The sequence below is a fragment of the Cynara cardunculus genome, assembly GCF_001531365.2.
Source record: "Cynara cardunculus var. scolymus isolate 2C chromosome LG 12, CcrdV1, whole genome shotgun sequence".
NCBI lineage: Eukaryota > Viridiplantae > Streptophyta > Magnoliopsida > Asterales > Asteraceae > Cynara > Cynara cardunculus.
The window spans coordinates 34,169,500-34,188,390 of record NC_037539.1 but is presented as its reverse complement, the minus strand read 5'-3'; the positions used below and the strand labels follow the sequence as shown (position 1 = coordinate 34,188,390).

At 34.4% G+C, this 18,891-nt stretch overlaps 1 protein-coding gene across 1 annotated transcript in view; it reads left to right on the top strand.

Annotated features, from left to right (window-relative positions):
- The window catches only part of LOC112523844, a 41,512-nt gene extending 23,115 nt beyond the window's left edge, over positions 1–18,397 (top strand). The window contains exons 4-7 of the mRNA XM_025133518.1: positions 3,353–3,613; positions 11,401–11,477; positions 15,380–16,786; positions 17,945–18,397. Of these exons, the coding sequence (XP_024989286.1) occupies positions 3,353–3,613; positions 11,401–11,477; positions 15,380–16,786; positions 17,945–18,310 (2,111 nt within the window). The 3' untranslated portion in view covers positions 18,311–18,397. The remainder of the gene's footprint in view (positions 1–3,352; positions 3,614–11,400; positions 11,478–15,379; positions 16,787–17,944) is intronic.
- Positions 18,398–18,891: the final 494 nt, after the last annotated feature.

Sequence of the window (18,891 nt, the reverse complement as noted above, 5' to 3'; positions counted from 1 at the left end):
AAGGAGTCCCATCTAAGTGCCGTTAAGCGCATTTTCTGTTATCATAAAGGGACTGCTAATCTTGGACTCTGGTATCCCAAGGGTACTAGTTTTGAACTGACAGCTTATTCAGATGCAGACTATGCAGGCTGTATGTTGGACAGGAAAAGTACAACAAGACATCTACAGTTTTTGGGAGATAAGCTAGTCAGCTGGGCATCAAAGAAACAGAACTGCGTTTCCATTTCCACTGCCGAAGCAGAATATGTAGCTGCTGCAAGCTGCTGTTCTCAAGTGCTATGGATGCAGACACAATTCAGAGACTATGGGTTTTATTTTAATAAAATTCCTATTTACTGTGATTCCAAAAGTGCTATTGCTATTTCATGTAATCCTGTTCAACATACTAAAACCAAGCATATAGATATCTGGTATCATTTTATTAAAGATCATGTAGAAAAAGGAACCATTGAACTGTATTTTGTAAATACAGAATTTCAACTAGCTGGCTTATTTTCGAAAGTTTTAGATGAAAAACGCTTTAGCTTTCTTGTATCTAAGTTAGGTATATTAAATTTGAAAATTTGTATTTTTATTAAAAATAGTTCAATTTATTGAATTGTATTTAGTTCAAATTCATTTAGTCAAATATCTGTATTTTAAAAATACAAGTCAGTGTTTCAATTTCTTCTATCTGATTTTAAATTTCTTGATCATGGGAATCAATATTTGAGGGGGAGTGTTTTTCTTTTATCTGATCATATTTTGAGGGGAGTGAAATTTATCTGTTTTGAACTAACAGTGTATAATTTTCTTACAGGTATTTTGAGTATTATATAATTTTTGAAAGATAATTGAGTTTTGAAATATAAGTGTTTGGCCGATTTAGTCTAATCCGGACAACACTTGAGCGATTTATTGTCCGATTTAGACATCCGGACAAAAGKCTATATGATAAACTCTTATCCGGATAAGATTAGATATACTTTGCAAAGGGATTGAGCGGAYTACTAAATCGTTGAATTCACTTGTCCAATTTCTTAAATCGTTTGTTGAGAGAATTGTTTCCAAGTCTTTAAATCGTTTAATTCTTGAGCGGTTTAATTCTTAACTTGAGCGATTTATCTTTTTCATTGAGCGATTTATTTCTAATTCGATTGACCATTGAGCGATTTATTCTTAAACCGGACAAGTCTTGAYCGGTGTTCTTCTAAATCGTACATGCCTTGAGCGATTTATTGTCCGGATTAATACTTAGATATTTCTCAATTCATAAATCGGACACCTCTTGACCGATTTATTCTAATCCGGATAAGCTTTGAGCGATTTAAGAATCTGAACGGTTTTTGACTTTGACTATAAATATTCGACTCATTTTTACTTTTTATTTTTTATCCTCATTTACTATTCATCGTCTTCTCCGCTCAAACTCTCTGGTTTATCGTTCAAGACTTACTTTCTTCTACTGTTTTATCACTGTGCTAATCATGGTTTACATCATTTGATTCCTTTATACATATTCCTTGATCGTTTTGGATTCGTATTGGACTGATTGGACTTAATCTGTATTTTTCTTCATAATCGAATCTTAAAATGAACCATAAAAGGATTAACTCTAATAAAATCAGTTTTAACTTTGTTATATGTTTGTGTGTGTGTATTTTGATTTCTTTAGTGTATGTTTTGATTATTTTAGTGTGTATTTTGAATTTTTAGTGTGTTTGAATGTTTTTTGTGTTGAACGGATATCTCACCGGACAAGGTGATCGGAGTTTACTCCAATCAACAACCTTAATCCGGTTGATGATTGTCCGATTTAGTCCTTTTAAGTTTTAGACTTAGTAATTTTTGTATGTTTTTCTTTATTGTCCGGATTTCTAATCCGGTCACAACCTTTTTTCCTTCTAAGTGTTAGTATGTTGTCCGGACTTCTAATCCGGTCAATATGTTTTAAATTTTTTTCTAAGTGTTTTTTAGCCTAAGTGTTGTTTTTTTTTTGTTTAGGGTTAGTAATTTTTTTTAGCTTGTGTTTTATTTTCTTTCTTTCTTTTTCTTTTCCTTGTTTTAAATTTTTTTTAGAATTTTTTTTTTTTTGTTGTTTTTGTTAATTTTTGTTGTTGTTGTATTTTTTTAATTCAAATTTCTTGAATAAAATGGGTACTAATATTTTAGAATTTTTACAGGTTAATGGCGGATCAACGACATCAATCTGACGAAGAATCTCACGTTCCTTCCGTCAGATCTGAAAATATTCCAATTTACCCGTCAAACCAACTCATTCCTTCAGAAACCCTTTTCCCTCAAATAAAATACCTAGACATAAAGTCAAACAATCATACATTCTCTTTTGTGATGCCAGCCGAATACCCAATTATACCAGAAATTCTGAAAGGCCACCCAATAGCATATTCCTTATCTGCCAATACACCTGTTCCGATGGTGTATCTTCAACAATTTTGGGGTACGCTTACTCTAGAAAATGACGGAAACACTATCTATTTCCAAGGAGAAGTAGACGAATATGTCAGTCGCCTGACATTGAAACGATTAAGAATAATTCTTCGTCTGCCTGGTCCTGGATCTACTGGTTTCGAAGACTTCGTCTCTGATGAACAGTTGTGCATAGATATTAAAAGATTAGGATACTCTGCTGAGTTGACTAATCCTACTCAGTTCAAAAGACGATTTCTACCTTCCATATGGCATCTGCTGTTCTCAATTCTAAATAGATGTCTGACATTGAAAACCGCGGGCATAAACACATGCATCAGTTCGTTTCTAAAGTTCTTTCATGGAATAGTCTTTTCAAGAAACTATGACTATGTGTTAGTCATATGGAATGAACTAGTAGAGCTGGTTAATACAAAAAGATTTCCGTCCAAGGCAAGAAAATTTGTGCCTTTTCAGAGATTTTTGCAATTGTTTATCAAGGCCATGATGAATGCAAATGAAGATATTCCAGCCAGGTCAAATTCTGAAAAAGGGCCTACATTCGTCATGACCAGAATAAGGCAGCACATAGAAGTTGAAGACTTGGACTCCATAATGCCAGTACCATCAGATCTTATTGCCTTAGCTGATCAGACCGCTCAGTGCGTAATAGATTATAGGCGAGTGATAGATCCAATAGCTCAACCAGAACCGGTAGAACTTACCCAAGGATCACCCCATGCCTCAGCTGTAAGAGAGGAGGTAGAAATAGAAGAGCGTGTTCAGGAACAGGGGTTACCTGAACAGGGAAGTGAGATGAGAGAAAGAGAAATTGAGAGGGGTGAACAGGCGGGGGGAGCGTCTAATCAGCAAACTACTTCATCTGACAGTACTTCCACGACTTCTTCAAGTTCGAAAGCTACTGAAACTGATAATGAGGCAGATTCTGGTGATGATCAAGATGATGATGATGATGGAGCAGATGATCGTGTTCAATCTATTCCTGCTCAGAATATTCTTGCTCAGAATATTCCTACTCAGAATATTCCTATTGGGACTCTTGTTGATGACATTAATGACATATTTCTTGAATATTCAGAACAACAACCTTGTCCAAGTTTACATTCTTTGTCATTCAACGTTGAAGAATGCGATGATTACGATCGTATACTTCAAGATCTATCTGATGAAGGAGGAGATGAGGGTGTTTTTGTTGAAAATGAAGAGAGGTTGAGAGAAAGGGAAGAAAAAGAATATGGAGAGGGTGAGAGTGGAGCAGAAAAAGAAGATCAAGCTCCTTCCCAAGCTGAAACACATAGTCGGGCACCCATATCTGCTACTGACATTCATTCGTTGAATGCTGGTATTGAACAAGACATAGCTAGCCTAGGTATGCAAATGCACACCCCACCCATCCACTCAACTGGTTCTCAACAACCAGTTGTTTCAATTTCACAAGGGGATAGAGCACAACTGCTAACTACTTCTCATTTGGAGAATGTAGTTGTTGAAATAAGTAGGCCGCTGCCCCAGCCTACGACTTCGATTCTGTGCACCTCGAGTTTAGAGCCGATACACATAGGTACACATGAGTTAGGAGCATCTGTTGCTCCAAGTGCAGTTCTTAGTGAACCTGCCGGAACGACCGGAGTGGTGTCTTTTGACATTCCACAAGGACAGGTCGAAAGTCCTACCAATGCTAACATTACGCCAACATTGAACGTAGGCACAACAGTTTATTCAACTGTTGTTACAACTGGTATTCTAAGTGAACCAGGTGTGAGTTTACCCGACTTCGTGTCAAGGGAATATTTGGACGGCGCCCTAAAGGCTGTTCAAGATAATTTGGATGCTCAAATGGCCAGTCTGAAAAGACTTTTGAAGGGAAAGGAAGTTGTAGAAGAAGAGCCACCATCTGTGCCATCACCATCACATGTACCTGAACCGTCAGTACCAGATCAATCGGTGGATGAACTGAAATTGTTACTATATGCAAAATTGATGGCATCTCAAAATCCAGATGCTGAAGATGCAGATTTGGTCGGCCTCATACGACAACAATTAGATGTTAATCCTTTTGTTCGAGCCTCAGAGTTTTTGGCTTTTCAAGATGTGGTTACTGCTAGCTTCTATAAAGTTAGTAAGTTAATCACATCCAATACCCAAGATCTAAAAAGTTCAATGGATGACCTAGCTGAACGGGTGTCTACCTTAGAAGAAACTTGCAGGTCTCAGGCCACATCTCTTAAACGAAGGCATGACGATCTGGATGATCCAGATAGTCATGAAGGGGAGAGAAAGAGACAGAGATTGGTCGAGTCATCTGAGCAAGGTGCAAGGGTTGGAGAGGAGCCATCAACTTAGGATGTTATTGCTGAAGATTTTGCCCTGGAATCTGTTCGGGAAAGAACAATTGAGGCCATTGTAATTGAAGATGAAGAAATGGAGACAAGTCCTACGATCGAGCCAATAGTTGAAAAGCCGGCGGACTCCACGGTAGGAACAAGGATGTTATTGGACTTGTCTGCCAACGTAGGTTTCAACGATGTGTTTTCTACTACTCTGGGTGGAGAGCAAGATTTTGGAGAAGACATTGACAACATTGACGAGTCGACTGGGATCTATTTTGATTTTGAAGCTGATATAGATGATGAAGATCTAGTCTTTCCTATTCAAAGTGACCGTCAGACTGCTCCAGAATCTTCCACTGCAGCTTTACCTGATGTGTCAGACATCCCTGCTCAAAGAGAACAAGTTGATCCTACCGAAATCTTCACTAGAGATTATGTGCCATTCCATATCAGAGCAAATTTTCCTGGTTATGATCGAGCAAGAATTCGAGAGCCATATTTAGAAGATGTCTACTTTGGAATTTTCATCCGACATCGAAAAGCTCTGAGCGGTGATAAGGTTCTTGGCATTCATCGTCAGACCAAAGATTACCGCATTGAATACAGACATCTTTTGAAAGCCAAGTGCCTACCAATAATTGAAGTGCGTACCAAGCATCGGATTGTAACGATTAAACAACTCAAAAGCTTTTAAGAATCTGGTATCCTGTATTTACAGTTACTAGGCAGGATGGTCAGATTTGGAGGTTCAACGAAGCAGATTTTTCAAACTTATATTTGGATGATCTTGAATACATGTACTTTGAACTCAGAAACATGACGAACATAAAGGAAGGAGAACTGATTGCTCTTGAGGCTATCAAGAGATTTATGTGTTGTCATGTTAAGCTGGCGATGGYCATTGATGTTCAAATGGGCCTTGAAGACAATCAACGGATCATCAATCTGAAAAGATCAAATCAAGAATTAGAAGATATTGATGCTTATCCTGTCTATATGATTCTTGAGAAGCCAGAGTTCGGGGTCATCTACTTTGCTCAACTTCAAGTAAAGAAATTCATGAGATTTAGTGAGCTGAATAAATATTATGATGGTACGATAAGATTAGTGAGAAGGGCACTTGACTTGAAAAGGGTGAATAATGACAGAGCTGCTGAATCAGAAAGGATGAGCTCCAAGGAAAGATATTTGTTGGTCAACGCGATAAATTTGAACAAGGAGAAAATTCAATACAGGAACGCTCTGAGAAGATTAGAGAAAATTCTTGGACTTCGAAAGACGAAATTTACAAGAGTCCAAACTTGAATCCAAAGGGGGAGAATGTTGGGTTTGAGTAAGAGATTTAAAGTTGTATTCAAGTTTCTCCTTAGCTTTCTTACCTTGTAATAGTGTAGCTTTTCTATTTTCCTTAGTATAAATAGTATTTTCTTTGTAATTGTTATTACCAAGTAATTAGCAGATTGTAATCAAGATTTAAGCTGTAATTTTCTCTCTCTCAATCAAATCAATCTTTGATGATATTCTCTCTACTATTTTATTCATCTTGATTCTTGAAGATCTTATCATGTTTGTATGAATCTTGGACTTCACAACATATGCTTTGATCACGGAAAAACACACGATTTCAAACACTAGTTATTAAAAACTGGTTATAAGAACCTCTATTGAAAATACTTTAATATCATTTTTAATTCAATTTTGATATAAATTCGATGTACATAGAACAACACATGTGAATTATATGAAACGAATTTCTATATAAATAAATTAAACTTCTTGCCATGGTGCTATTACTTCTACTGTAGTTGATTGGCACCCATTATGCTTTCATTGCCCTCAATAATTCAGGGATGTACAGTACCATAATTATATTTAATTTTTAATTTTAATTATTAAAAATATGTTTTAAAATAGTAAATAAATAAAAAATGACTAAATAACTTATTATAAGTTAGAAGGGTTTAACTTTTTCAAAAACTCTTTATTACCGGTTTGGTACCGGTATAAGTTGTTTATCCAAACACTCAAAAATGTATATTACCGATGCCACACTGGAATAAGTCAATAAGTTATTTCAAATAAGCAATCACGAACACCCTTGAATAATGATAAGGTCTTTTATATATTCTAATTGAATTTTTTTTTCCTAAAAACAGTTGTCCACAAATAATAATATCAAATTATTTATTTAAAATTTCTAAATATTCTGACCATGGGTTCAAATAAGCCCTTAGCAAAATTACTAAATGATCCCTCCAAAATATGTTAAATCAAATCTTGTATGCTTTAACCTTTTTCTTTCTCATGTTGGTACAAAGACCCAACTTTGTTGCATGGTGTGTTCTTTTTTGACCAACTTTCTTTTAAGTTCTAAATGTAGGAAATGGATGAACATGACAATACAAGGATGATGTCCATTGTAACTAGATTTTCACATATAATCTCCTTTCCTTTTCATAATATGTACTTTGACTCATGTTACAACTAATATATACTGTTTCATTTAATACTGACATAACATAAATTCACATACTGCTTCTCACCCTCGTTCTCTCATTTATTGATGGCAAGTCTGTGAAACTTGTTGCATACCCACTTTACATATTTTGTTTTGTTTCTCTTCTAATTGCATGTTGCATTCGTGTTGGTTAAAATGATAACCAACTATATAGCAGTTAGTATCAATACCAAAATGTCAACCATCGTGAAGTGGTATTTTTGGAAAAAAATTAGTAAGAAACAAATGAATTGACAACAAACATCACATAATTTTGTTTGTAACCAAAGTATATATCTTGTTTTTCAGATAACATTTGATTTAAGTAGTGAGCAAATCTAGACAATTGAGTTACTTTTTTATGCTTGATGCTCCATATGGGAGATTAAGTAAACACTTAACTGAATGCACAAGTGGTTTAATTCATATGAAGTTCATAAACATTTTTGTTTTGTTAGATATATGAAGATATAAATCTTGATACTAAATTATATAGTAACTCTGAGTACTTAAAAAAACTATTTGTAAGTCAAGTAAATAGGAGAAGAGCACAAACGAGCTATATTTATGGTTAGAGCATTAATACCTCCAATTGCAAGTTTGATATGATTATGTTTTCAGTACTAATGTTGTCGCTTTATTGATACAAATACTCATATATGATCAGCAAGAGTACTTCAACATTGAGAAAATGCGATTAATCTTGACTTGACCTTCTTAAACAGTTGATTTAGTGATTAATTGTTATTAGAAATGAAGAGAAAGGCTTAACGCTCACATACACACACACACACACACAACTAAGTAGCCAAAACTGTTGAAAATGGTGAAACGCTTAATAAATAGGTAACAAACTAAATGAGCTTACAGGGAGAAAGAAATTGTTAGCCTCTAAACTAGCAATTAAGACAGTTTCAATATTTTGATAATTGTATGGCATTTGAATTTGAAAAGGTATGATAACGAGTATCATTTTGGTGTTATGAACACGTTTGAGATTAAATACTCAATTAGGCTTATTCCAACAATTGGATCATCACATTGCTTGTTCGAGCTCCCTCAACTTCTGTTTCACTTTACATAGAAAATTATGAGTGAGAAACTTGTCGAGATACTTTGTAGCTTAGTTCGGAAGATAAATTGTTTCCTCGTTTAGTTTGTTATATCTGCCAGGGATATTGTCACACCTTTTTTTTCTTTTTGTGCTTATGCATATGCGAATGAAAATTCCTTTAATTTTTTTTTTTTGAAGTATATAATATTTATATACGACAAATGCAACAAATAAACTCACACACCCTCCTCACCTTTGGTGAGATTTGAACCATTGACCTCCTAAGAAGCCAAGGGCTACGATACCGCTAGGCCGAAGGCCCTTTGGTTAAAAGTTATTGATTGCATGTTTGATGTATATGCGAAGACATGAGTTCTAAATGGCTTGTTACCTTTCAGTGAGCATTTAGGCAAATTGTGTCCTTTGTATAAGAATTATGTGTTAGCATAACATAAGCTACATCTGTGAGAACTAAATGTCTTCAAAAATGTATTATGTTAAAATTATATGGATACTCAATTTGTGCAATGCAAGTATTTCAAAAATCCTAATGATCATGCTTACTTTCAATTGTTTTAATTTATACAGAAGCATAAAAAGAAAGTGTTTCTGCATGTCATGTTGCTTGAAATATTTTACGGTGACATGTAATTATTTAAGGATATATGCTTTAAATGTTTGATCTCCTTCTTATACCTCCATTTTAAAATTGGTTTAAATTCTGAAGATGGGAGGTGTCATAATTTGTTGCAATTTTGGTATCACAATCCTTTTAAAAATAAAAATTTCTTCTTTTCGTGCTTATGCATATACAAATGGAAATTCCTTTAAAACTGTTGATTGCATGTTTGATGTATATGCAGAAACATCAGTTTCGAATGGCTTCACTACCTTGTGTAGGATTGTCCAATATAAGTGAACGACAATCAATAAGGATTTAGGCAAATTATGTCCTCTGAATAAGAATTATATATTGCATAACATAAGCTATATCTTTGAGAATTAATTGTCTTAAAACATGTGTTATGTTAGAACTATATGGATACTTTGTGCAATGCAAGTATTTCAAAAATCTTATTGATCATGCTTACTTTTAAATGTTTTAATTTACACAAAAACATGAAAAGAAAGTGTTTCTGCATGTCATGTTGCTTGACATATTTTACGGTGGCAAGTAATTATTTAAGGATATATGCTCTAAATATTTTTTTTTCTTATGCCTTCGTTTTAAAACTTGGTTTAATTTCTGAAGATTGGAGGTCTTAATTTTGAGAAGGAGAGTATCATCAAATACTTGATTAAACTTTCTAAATTGATTTCATCAATTGGTGTGAGCAATTGATTTACAAGTTTGATTTATAAAACTCTCTGCACTTTGTTTTACTTCCCAATTTGTGTTCTCAAAAACTCTCTTTCAATATATACCAATTTGTGTCGGAAATTGGTATACATTGAAGAGAGTTTTGGAAACACATTGTTGGTGCTTTCACGTGTTAGGATGGCTCGTATCTAGCCAATACCTTCGAATCTTGAATGTGTAATCTGGCATTCGTTGTGATCCAATAAACAATTGTTTTCACAATTGATCCTTCAAAATAAAGTGACAAGTTTTCTCATCCTGAAATGTTTTTAAGATGCTTTGGTTTCTAAAATTCTTTCAGATAATGACCAAGTGTGAGTTGTGACTCATCTAGGTATTCAAGTGTGAGTTGGATATTACCCAAATGAATGGTGCAAAGTATTTGAGTATCCATGTGTTTGAAAATTTGTTTTACCAATCACATCAATTGGACAAATATGCTTTGAAGCTTTGTACATTGATTATATGATTTGATCATCAATTCCATGTGATGTATGATTATATGTTTTATAATCTTGTCAATGTATGACTATATGCCCCATGGAAATTATTTCCCTATGTTTTGATCATACTTTATATGTATTTGAAGTACCTTTATTCTTGTGTATTCTTTTGTATGCTTATATATTTGTTTTAGTGAAGAGTTAATCGAACTTATATGCATATGGGGTGACCAATGAGAGCTTTGGGTATGCGTTTACCTATATGTGATCTTATATGCTACATTTTAGAGTTTTCTTAGAAGCCCATTTGTAAATTCATTATAACCTTCTAAATATGTATTCTTGTCAAAACCTTTCATTACAACCTTCTAGAACATTCCTCTTGATGTATCATTCATATTATGAGTTTTGTCCATTTTAAGTATTTTGGGTGATTTTAGTTTTTGACTAAGGTTTGTTATAGAACTGATTTTCGAGGTTACTTTTGGTGTATTTCTAGGTTTGGATGTGACTCAGATAAGGTTTTAGAGATGTATATTTGTGGATCTAAAGCTTGTATCGCCTTTGAAGCTGGAGATGGGTTTGGAACCTAGATTTAACTTAACTAACAAGATGAGTTCAAGTTGTTTTTTGTAAAAATTTTGTACATGCCAAAAATGTTTACACTGGAGTGTTGAAATGTTTACCTTAAGATTTAGCAAATGGTATTGATTTCTTGATAGATTTGCATCTTTTACACATTTGGTTTTATAAAATATTGAGAAGTATATTTTGGACATTTCGATATATAAATCACAAGTGTGGGTTTTTTATGATTTATCTCGTGGAGATTATTTTGTGATAAATGTATTTTTGGTATGGAAAATGCATATTGTTGTGTTATGAGACATTTTGTAAATATAAATGACATGATTTTAATTGGAAATTGATTTGTCCTAACCAATGAGGGGTTTTTGAATTAATCATGCCTTTGGAGCATGTATTTGCATAAACATAGGTAAAATGTGTTTCATTGCTTTAATGACTTTTATTGTATAGTCGATTGGGTTGTTGAGTTTTTGGCTTTGTTTGACTCGGATGAGACTTGGGGACATTTGTTTGGTTTTATTTGCTATATGTTAAGATTTCGGGGTTATATGTAGTTGTGGCATACTTGTATGTATTTACATGCTTGAGTGTGTTAGTCATTTAATTTGATCATGTAATTTTAGACTGTAATGCAATTGATTCATAAACATAGGAGTCAGTTAGTTGGTTTACATGGGATCTTTATCCCTGTTTTGTAGCTAGAAATATTTGCAGACCGTTGGTGGTTAAACTTGATGACCACCTAAGCCTTCTCGGAGCACTCGAGTTATTGACTGTAAGTGGTTGAGCTTGATGACCGTCAGGCCATAGTGATTATTATTTCTAGTAAACGAGTTTGACTAGGATTGTTGGAGGACTCGGACTATCCAGGGCGGTTGAACCTGGTGATCTTGTTATCCATAGTGGAACTCTCTAACATAAAATGCGACTTACTTTCGTGTTAGCCACATTCGATAGATACAAGTCTTCCCTATCATCAAAAGGTGTTATTTTCGGATAAGTGTATTATCCATGTTTTATGTGTGTGTTTGGGTATGGAGCGTTTTCCATTATTTATGGACTGGGTATTGAACCTTGTCCATGTCTTGGGTGTTTGGGATAATAGAGTTTTATCCACGTTTTCAGTATTTGAACATTTAATCTCATTCATGTTTTTGGTGAGTCCTGGGCTTTGGTTTCATGATAAATGGGTGTTTTGATAAATGAGTTTTTTATTACAAAAATGGTGGGTTTTGGAAAAGATTTGGTTTTATACTAAATACACTTCATTTGAAAATTATGATTTAAATAACATCTTTCACTTTTATCGCTTTTATATTTACAATGAAAACTGTTTGAACTCACTAGGTGTTAAGTCTAACCTTTTTTATTTGTCGGCATGTGCATCAGGTTCTCGTTTGGGAATGATATTAATGACACCATGAAGAAGTGCTACTTAGTGGTACGAGAAGTAATTAGCAAATCGAAGACGTCTTCCGCATTTGGAGATAGCGACTTTATTGAGTTTTAGTAAAACCCGACCTTGACCTAGTCTTTATGTAACATTTGGTTTATGAACGATTGATGTCAAATCTAGATTTGATATTCGAGATAATTCAAGTATTAATTTACAAAAAAGGATTTATCCTTTAATTGGTGTATTATTGAAAATTTTAAATTAGTCGTTCTTTACAGATTTCAGGGTTTGACATACACGATATGAGTGGTATCTAAACTTAAATATCGATTTGGATGAATTAATTTTAAAATGTCTTATAAAATAAATCTCATAAGAGTTTTTGTAAAACTTGTTTTTATAAAATGTATATGTGTTTTATATTGAGAGATACTTTATAAAATAGGGACATTCTCAACAAAAATTTGTATTGTTTTTTTTTATGGCTTTTAGAAATAAAATCAAATATTTTTGAAAATAAATCTTGAAAATATAAAAACTCGAAATTTCAAATCTAATGATGGTATTAAAAAGTTAGTTATTTTTTACTATATCATGTAATGACGGTTTTGTATTACCATTTAAAGAACCATAATAGTGACGGTTTATCCTCTCCCCAAGGTTGCACTAACAAAGTGGACATGACGAGTTAAAGACTGTCGTTTGATTCTGAATCATCATTAAAATTCCATTAATAAATCTATGATTTTATCAACCGAACAACCATTTTTCATATGGATCTATCTGGTTTACAGTTATTTTCATTGAACATAAAATCTGTAATCCAACACAACACGAACTAAATCATCCTAAGTTGTGCTTGTGCCAACTTTCTAATAACCGCTTCCGCTAAAAAACCGTCCACAAGGTTGAGATGCAATACCTGGTTAATCGTGGACCATGGGAAGCAAACCATGTCTAAAAGCATTTTCGATTCGCAACCTATTAATGGATTTTTACAAGACTTTTTTTTATCATCAGAGATAAACACTTATTAAAGAGTAAGGGGCTGTTTGTAAGGACTTTAACAGGTTGTATAAGAGTTATGACTTGTTCGCTCATCTATAAAAAGTAGTTCGGTTGTGACTTATTTGCTTAGCCGATGGTTAATCTGTTAGTTAGAAACTGAGTCCTTTGCAATAAAGACAAAACCCTATTTCAAAAAAGACGCACTTCCAATCGAGTTCACACATTGATGCTCTCATCTTCGAATTAACACTCTCATCTTCTTCTTAGAAAAACCCTATTTGTTCTTGTGACCTACAGTTTCTCCCTGTGGTGTGGGTAAACGCAAGGAAATGATGATTATTTTGCTATGTAGGGCATGGCAGTGTTTCTTCTTTTTCTACATGACGTTTCTTTTTGTTTTGTCCTACAATCAAATGTGGTGTTCTTTTTTGGCTTTGGTGATGAAGCTTTTGACTCAGTTGATCTCATTTTGTGGTGTCTTGTTCTAAATCCAACATTGGGTCTCGATTTGAATAAATGAACTCATGTTTTTCTTTCAATCTTTTAATTTGGATTTTTGGGTAGCATGAACATTTTATTGCTGACTACAAATTTTGGTTGGATCTATTGATTTTAGTCATTTATGACATTCAGACTGTTTATTCAGTACAACAATGTATCTTATATTGTATATACACCTTTATCAATACAGACAAATTTATTCATATAAATTTTAATGGAAAAAAACCAAATAGGCCCTAATTGGCAAAAGATTAATTTATAATATCTTATTAAGCAAATTTAGCAAAAGTCTTAAAGTCTTAAAATACTAAATGACCAAAATATCATTTATACTCACTTTTTCACCCTTCATCTCCTCACATACACCCACCCCCTCACATATACTCACCCTCTCACAACCGATTTTTTTTTTTAAATTATAATTTTAAATTTATACTTTATATCCCTATAATTAATTAATTAATTTACTTTACGTCATTTACTTTTAAATGTTTCATTTTAAACCTTTATCAAATTAACATACATAATCGTATATCAATTATACTGTGAAAAAATATTTTTAATATTTACGATTTATATTTTTATAGTTATTTATTTATATATATATATATTATATATTTTGGGGTTAGGCTGTCCAAATTGCACTGTATAATATGTTCTTGGGTTTTTTTGAAATATATATATATATACATGTATTAATTCAACCTTAATCTGAGTTTCTGGACAAGAAAGAGGGTAAGCAGTTGAAATTTCATTCTAAAACCCTTCTTTTTTTGTCTTTTCATGGCTTATGATCTGTCAAATTTGTAGTTTTCTTTATTGGTTTTGAATGTTATCTTAAAACTCAAGTTTCTTGGTTCTTTGCTCTTGGTGTAAATCGAATACATTTGTAGAGTCGTTTAAATATGTTGGATTTAAATATATTGGATTTTAAACTGTCATACAACTTTTTTCATTGATAGTCTGTAATTGGAACTATAACTCTTATTTATTCAAATTATATTAATATGTAAAGACTAAGTGTAACCTATATCATCGTTAAATCTTATCTTATAAAACCAGTGGAACTTCAAAATCGTTAAAATTCATGGCTCCCGCCGCATTGCGCGAGTACACAACTAGTTCTTAATAATTGTTACTAATTTTTAATCAAATTTCCAATTTTAATTTTATATCCTATTTCAATATAATTTTTTTTGTTAAGTCTTAGAGAAATTAATTACAATAACCATTTTGAGGACTGGTTTGACCTCTTAGCCATTTTCTTCCCATTTTTACGAAAATAGTCATTGGTCTGCAACGGCAAGCCAAACGACAAATTTTTTTACAAACTTAACCTAGGTCCACAATATCTACCTTTGTAATTGCGAACCTGCTCTCTGAATTTTCAAAATTTACGGTTTCAAAAGTTTACTGTTAAGTCTTATCACATTTTAAATAATTGATTCAATTTATTAAATATTCAAAATAAAAATAAAAACAATTATTTTTCTGTTCTTTACGTTTCAAAAACACTATTAAATTCGTTTTTATATCTTTTTCTTTAATTTTCTTCCAAAATTGGAAAGTTAAAGAAAAAATAAACAATTAAAGGACTAAAAAGAGAGAATGTGTGTTGTTTACATATTTATTTAATAATTAATAATTAATAATTTAAAATTTTATACTCACTTGTGTGTAGGAAATTATGAAAAGGCGCGCCGATTGGATACTAGTCAAAAAGATGAAACTGCCATTTCCATTTCCTTGTTTCCAAGTCTATGATTTTACAGAACATCAAAATGTCCAAACCCTTACCGCCGGCCAAGGAGGTGTCACCGGAGACGATTAAACCTGAACATTACTCCAACAGCCCTGTCCACTATGCCGTTGCTCTAGGTGATCATACAACCCTTTCACGTATCGTATCCTCTTTGCCCCGGCTAGCCGACCCGACTAGGATTCACTCTGAGTCAGACTCGTTAACCCAAGAGAAGCTTTCCGATCAAATCTCCGCCGTACTCGATCGGCGTGACAATCCCAAGAGGGAGACTCCGTTACACCTAGCTGTCAGGACCAATGACGCGTTTGCTGCACGTACACTTGCCAACGCCGGTGCTGACGTATCGTTACAGAACGCAGATGGATGGAATGCTTTGCAGGAGGCTGTGTGTCGGCGGTGTACGGACATTGTTGCGATACTCGTCCAGTACCATCACGTCTCTGCCTGGTCCAAGTGGCGTCGTCGTCTTCCCCGGCTCCTTGCCGTCCTCCGACGTATGCGTGATTTCTATATGGAGATCTCGTTTCACTTCGAGAGCTCTATTGTTCCCTTCGTTGGGAAAATTGCTCCCTCAGACACGTACAAGATCTGGAAGCGAGATGGTAATTTACGAGCCGATACTTCGCTTGCTGGCTACGACGGCTTGAAAATTCAACGAGCAAATCAGAGTTTTCTCTTCCTTGGAGATGGTGATCAGAGCTTAGATATTCCGTCTGGTTCCTTGCTCGTTCTCAATCATGACGACCGTAAAATCTTCGACGCCTTTGAGAATGCCGGATCTCCGTTAAGCGATACCGACATCGCCGGATTTTGTGCTCAAACGAGCGTTTACCGGCCGGGCATGGACGTGACCAAGGCGGAATTATTTGCCCGGACTAATTGGAGAAGGCAAGAGAAGATCGAAAGCGTAGGAGAGTGGAAAGCTAGGGTTTACGAGATACACAACGTACATTTCAGTTTCCGATCACGCAAAATCGCCGCTGGTGATGTCGACATCGCCGGAAGTGAACAGATCATGCCACTAGAGCTCGAAGAAGACTCCGATGATGGATTTCTTGTCGCCGAAAATCCACGGTTCAGCGTCTCCGATCGCCGGAGGCACAGTAGCTTCGTCAGCGGAGACAGAGAAGTGGTGTCGGTATCCCGGAAAAGCGTGGACATCATACCAGAACGCCGTCGACGTCCACGTGCACCTCCGCCCCTTCCTATGCCGCCGTTACCGGTGGTACAACCGCAGACGAAAGAGAAAGAGTACGTGAAGACGTTACGTCCGTCAGTTTGGTTAACGGAACACTTTCCGTTACAAACGGAAGAGCTACTGCCGTTACTGGACATCTTAGCTAACAAAGTAAAAGCCGTTAGACGGATGAGGGAGTTGCTGACGACCAAGTTCCCACAAGGCACGTTTCCGGTAAAGGTAAGGGCTAAACTCGTCATTTTACATATAACAGATCTTATATGGGGTCCGAGTCTCCTGCTTGGATTTTGCTTCTGTTTTGGATTTAGGCACTTTTATAATTTATATTTTTATTATTAATTAAAAACACTTTTGCTACAATTAAGACAAAATAAAATTAAAGCCTAAAATGGGACCCTTTACAACTGATACCATCTCAGAACATATAGCCATGCGTGATCCAATAGTTCTCATGAGTACCTGTGCTGTGCATAAAAAAAATCATATAATTCATTTTTAAATTATTTTATTTGATTATTTATTTAGCTGTAGAGATGGTTTCGGTCTTCACGCACAATTTAATTAACTAACATTTTCGACCATCAAAATAGATTGTTTGTTTTTACTGGATAAACGTTTATCAAGTCACATTACCTCACTGGATGAATATATTAAGGACCAAGAATCTTACCCGGTAAGAACGAAACAAGGATCAAGAGTCTTACCCGGACGATTCCAAGTTTATTTTATGTAATGCAATCTGGGAAAAGGGTATGATATATTGTTTTTGAAGGGAAGGATTAGAATCAAAATGTGAGCAAGAAAATCTTGATGGATGGTGGGCCCTAACAGATATAACATGGTACATAAAATGAGGTCATTAAACACAGTTTGTGTCTTTTATCTTAATATGTTTATTTGATTCAACATAATTAAGCACCACCTTTTACTAGTAGTAATGCTGAATTCCAGCTTTAATTGGTCTTTCCCAAAAAAAGATAGTTCACAAATCAAAGTACTTTGAGTGGGGTCCATTGTTATGAATCTATATGTCCCTCCCTAGACATGTTTAAAGTTATTTCACCATCACCAACTTTCCCTTTTTTGATCTTACAAACATATAGTAGTAGTGTGGTGCCTACATTACATTGACTAAAGCCTTCTTTTCCATCACTTAACTTTATCAATTAAGATTCTCTATTATTGAAAATAACTTAGTACAAGTGTTTTATATCTGCTAAGAGCCTTGTCAGCATAAAGAACAACAAAATAGCACAATAAGATCGTTTGTGTAGACATCTGTTACATGGAAAGAGATGATAAGTATTTAGTTACCGAGTAAGGCGTAATTGTTTAGTTAAATGAAAATTTTTGATTCTATGGTTGTTGGATTTGAAGGTGGCGATTCCGGTGGTGCCAACCGTACGAGTGTTGATAACATTTACCAAGTTTGTTGAGCTCCAACCACCGGAGGAACAATTTTTTACACCCTTTTCAAGTCCACGTCAACTTTTTAGTGGTGGAGGAAACAATGACGATGAGGAGGAGGAGAAAGGAACGCGACGTGCTTCCGTTTCTGCTTCATCGTCGTGGTTGTCAAGGAATGGTAGTCGGTCTGGAACATTGACGAATAGGGTGCAACAAAAGACAATGGATCAAGTAGTAGATCCGTTTGCCGTGCCAATTGGGTATGGTTGGAGTAGTTTTGACGAAAAGGGAAAGAAAATGAAAAAATCAAAGTCTATGAGCAAGAAAAGCAAGTGAATGTTACAAGAATCCTATGGTATGGTGTGGTATGGTATGGTATGAATGATGGAATTAGTTTTTGTAATATCTTTGATTCTATAGATCATTACATCTAATTACTCCACACCAAATATTTGTCTAATATATATATATATATATATATATATATATATATATATATATATATATAAATTGACTCAAATGATCATATTCTACAATAAAATTGACCTCATAACTATTTATGTCCGGACTTAACTCAAAAGTCACTACGACAAAATTTTAGAGTTTTTGGACCAGGTACGTAACCACAGCTTCGTAATTATTACAGATGCGGCCCAAAAACCATTTTCCTTGGATCCATAATGCTAGATTCGTAAGTGTCCACCTTCATAGGAAAATTGGTTCTGGCCCGAATCCGTAATAGTTGCAGACTGGTGGCCCAAAAATTGGTTTTTGTCGTTTAGTGGGTTTGCAATAATTGTTGACCTAGGTATTTGCGATTCTAGTGACTTTTGGGTTAAGTTCGGAGAGATGGTTAGAAGATTAATTTGATTGTGGTATATATATATATATATATATATATATATATATATATATAT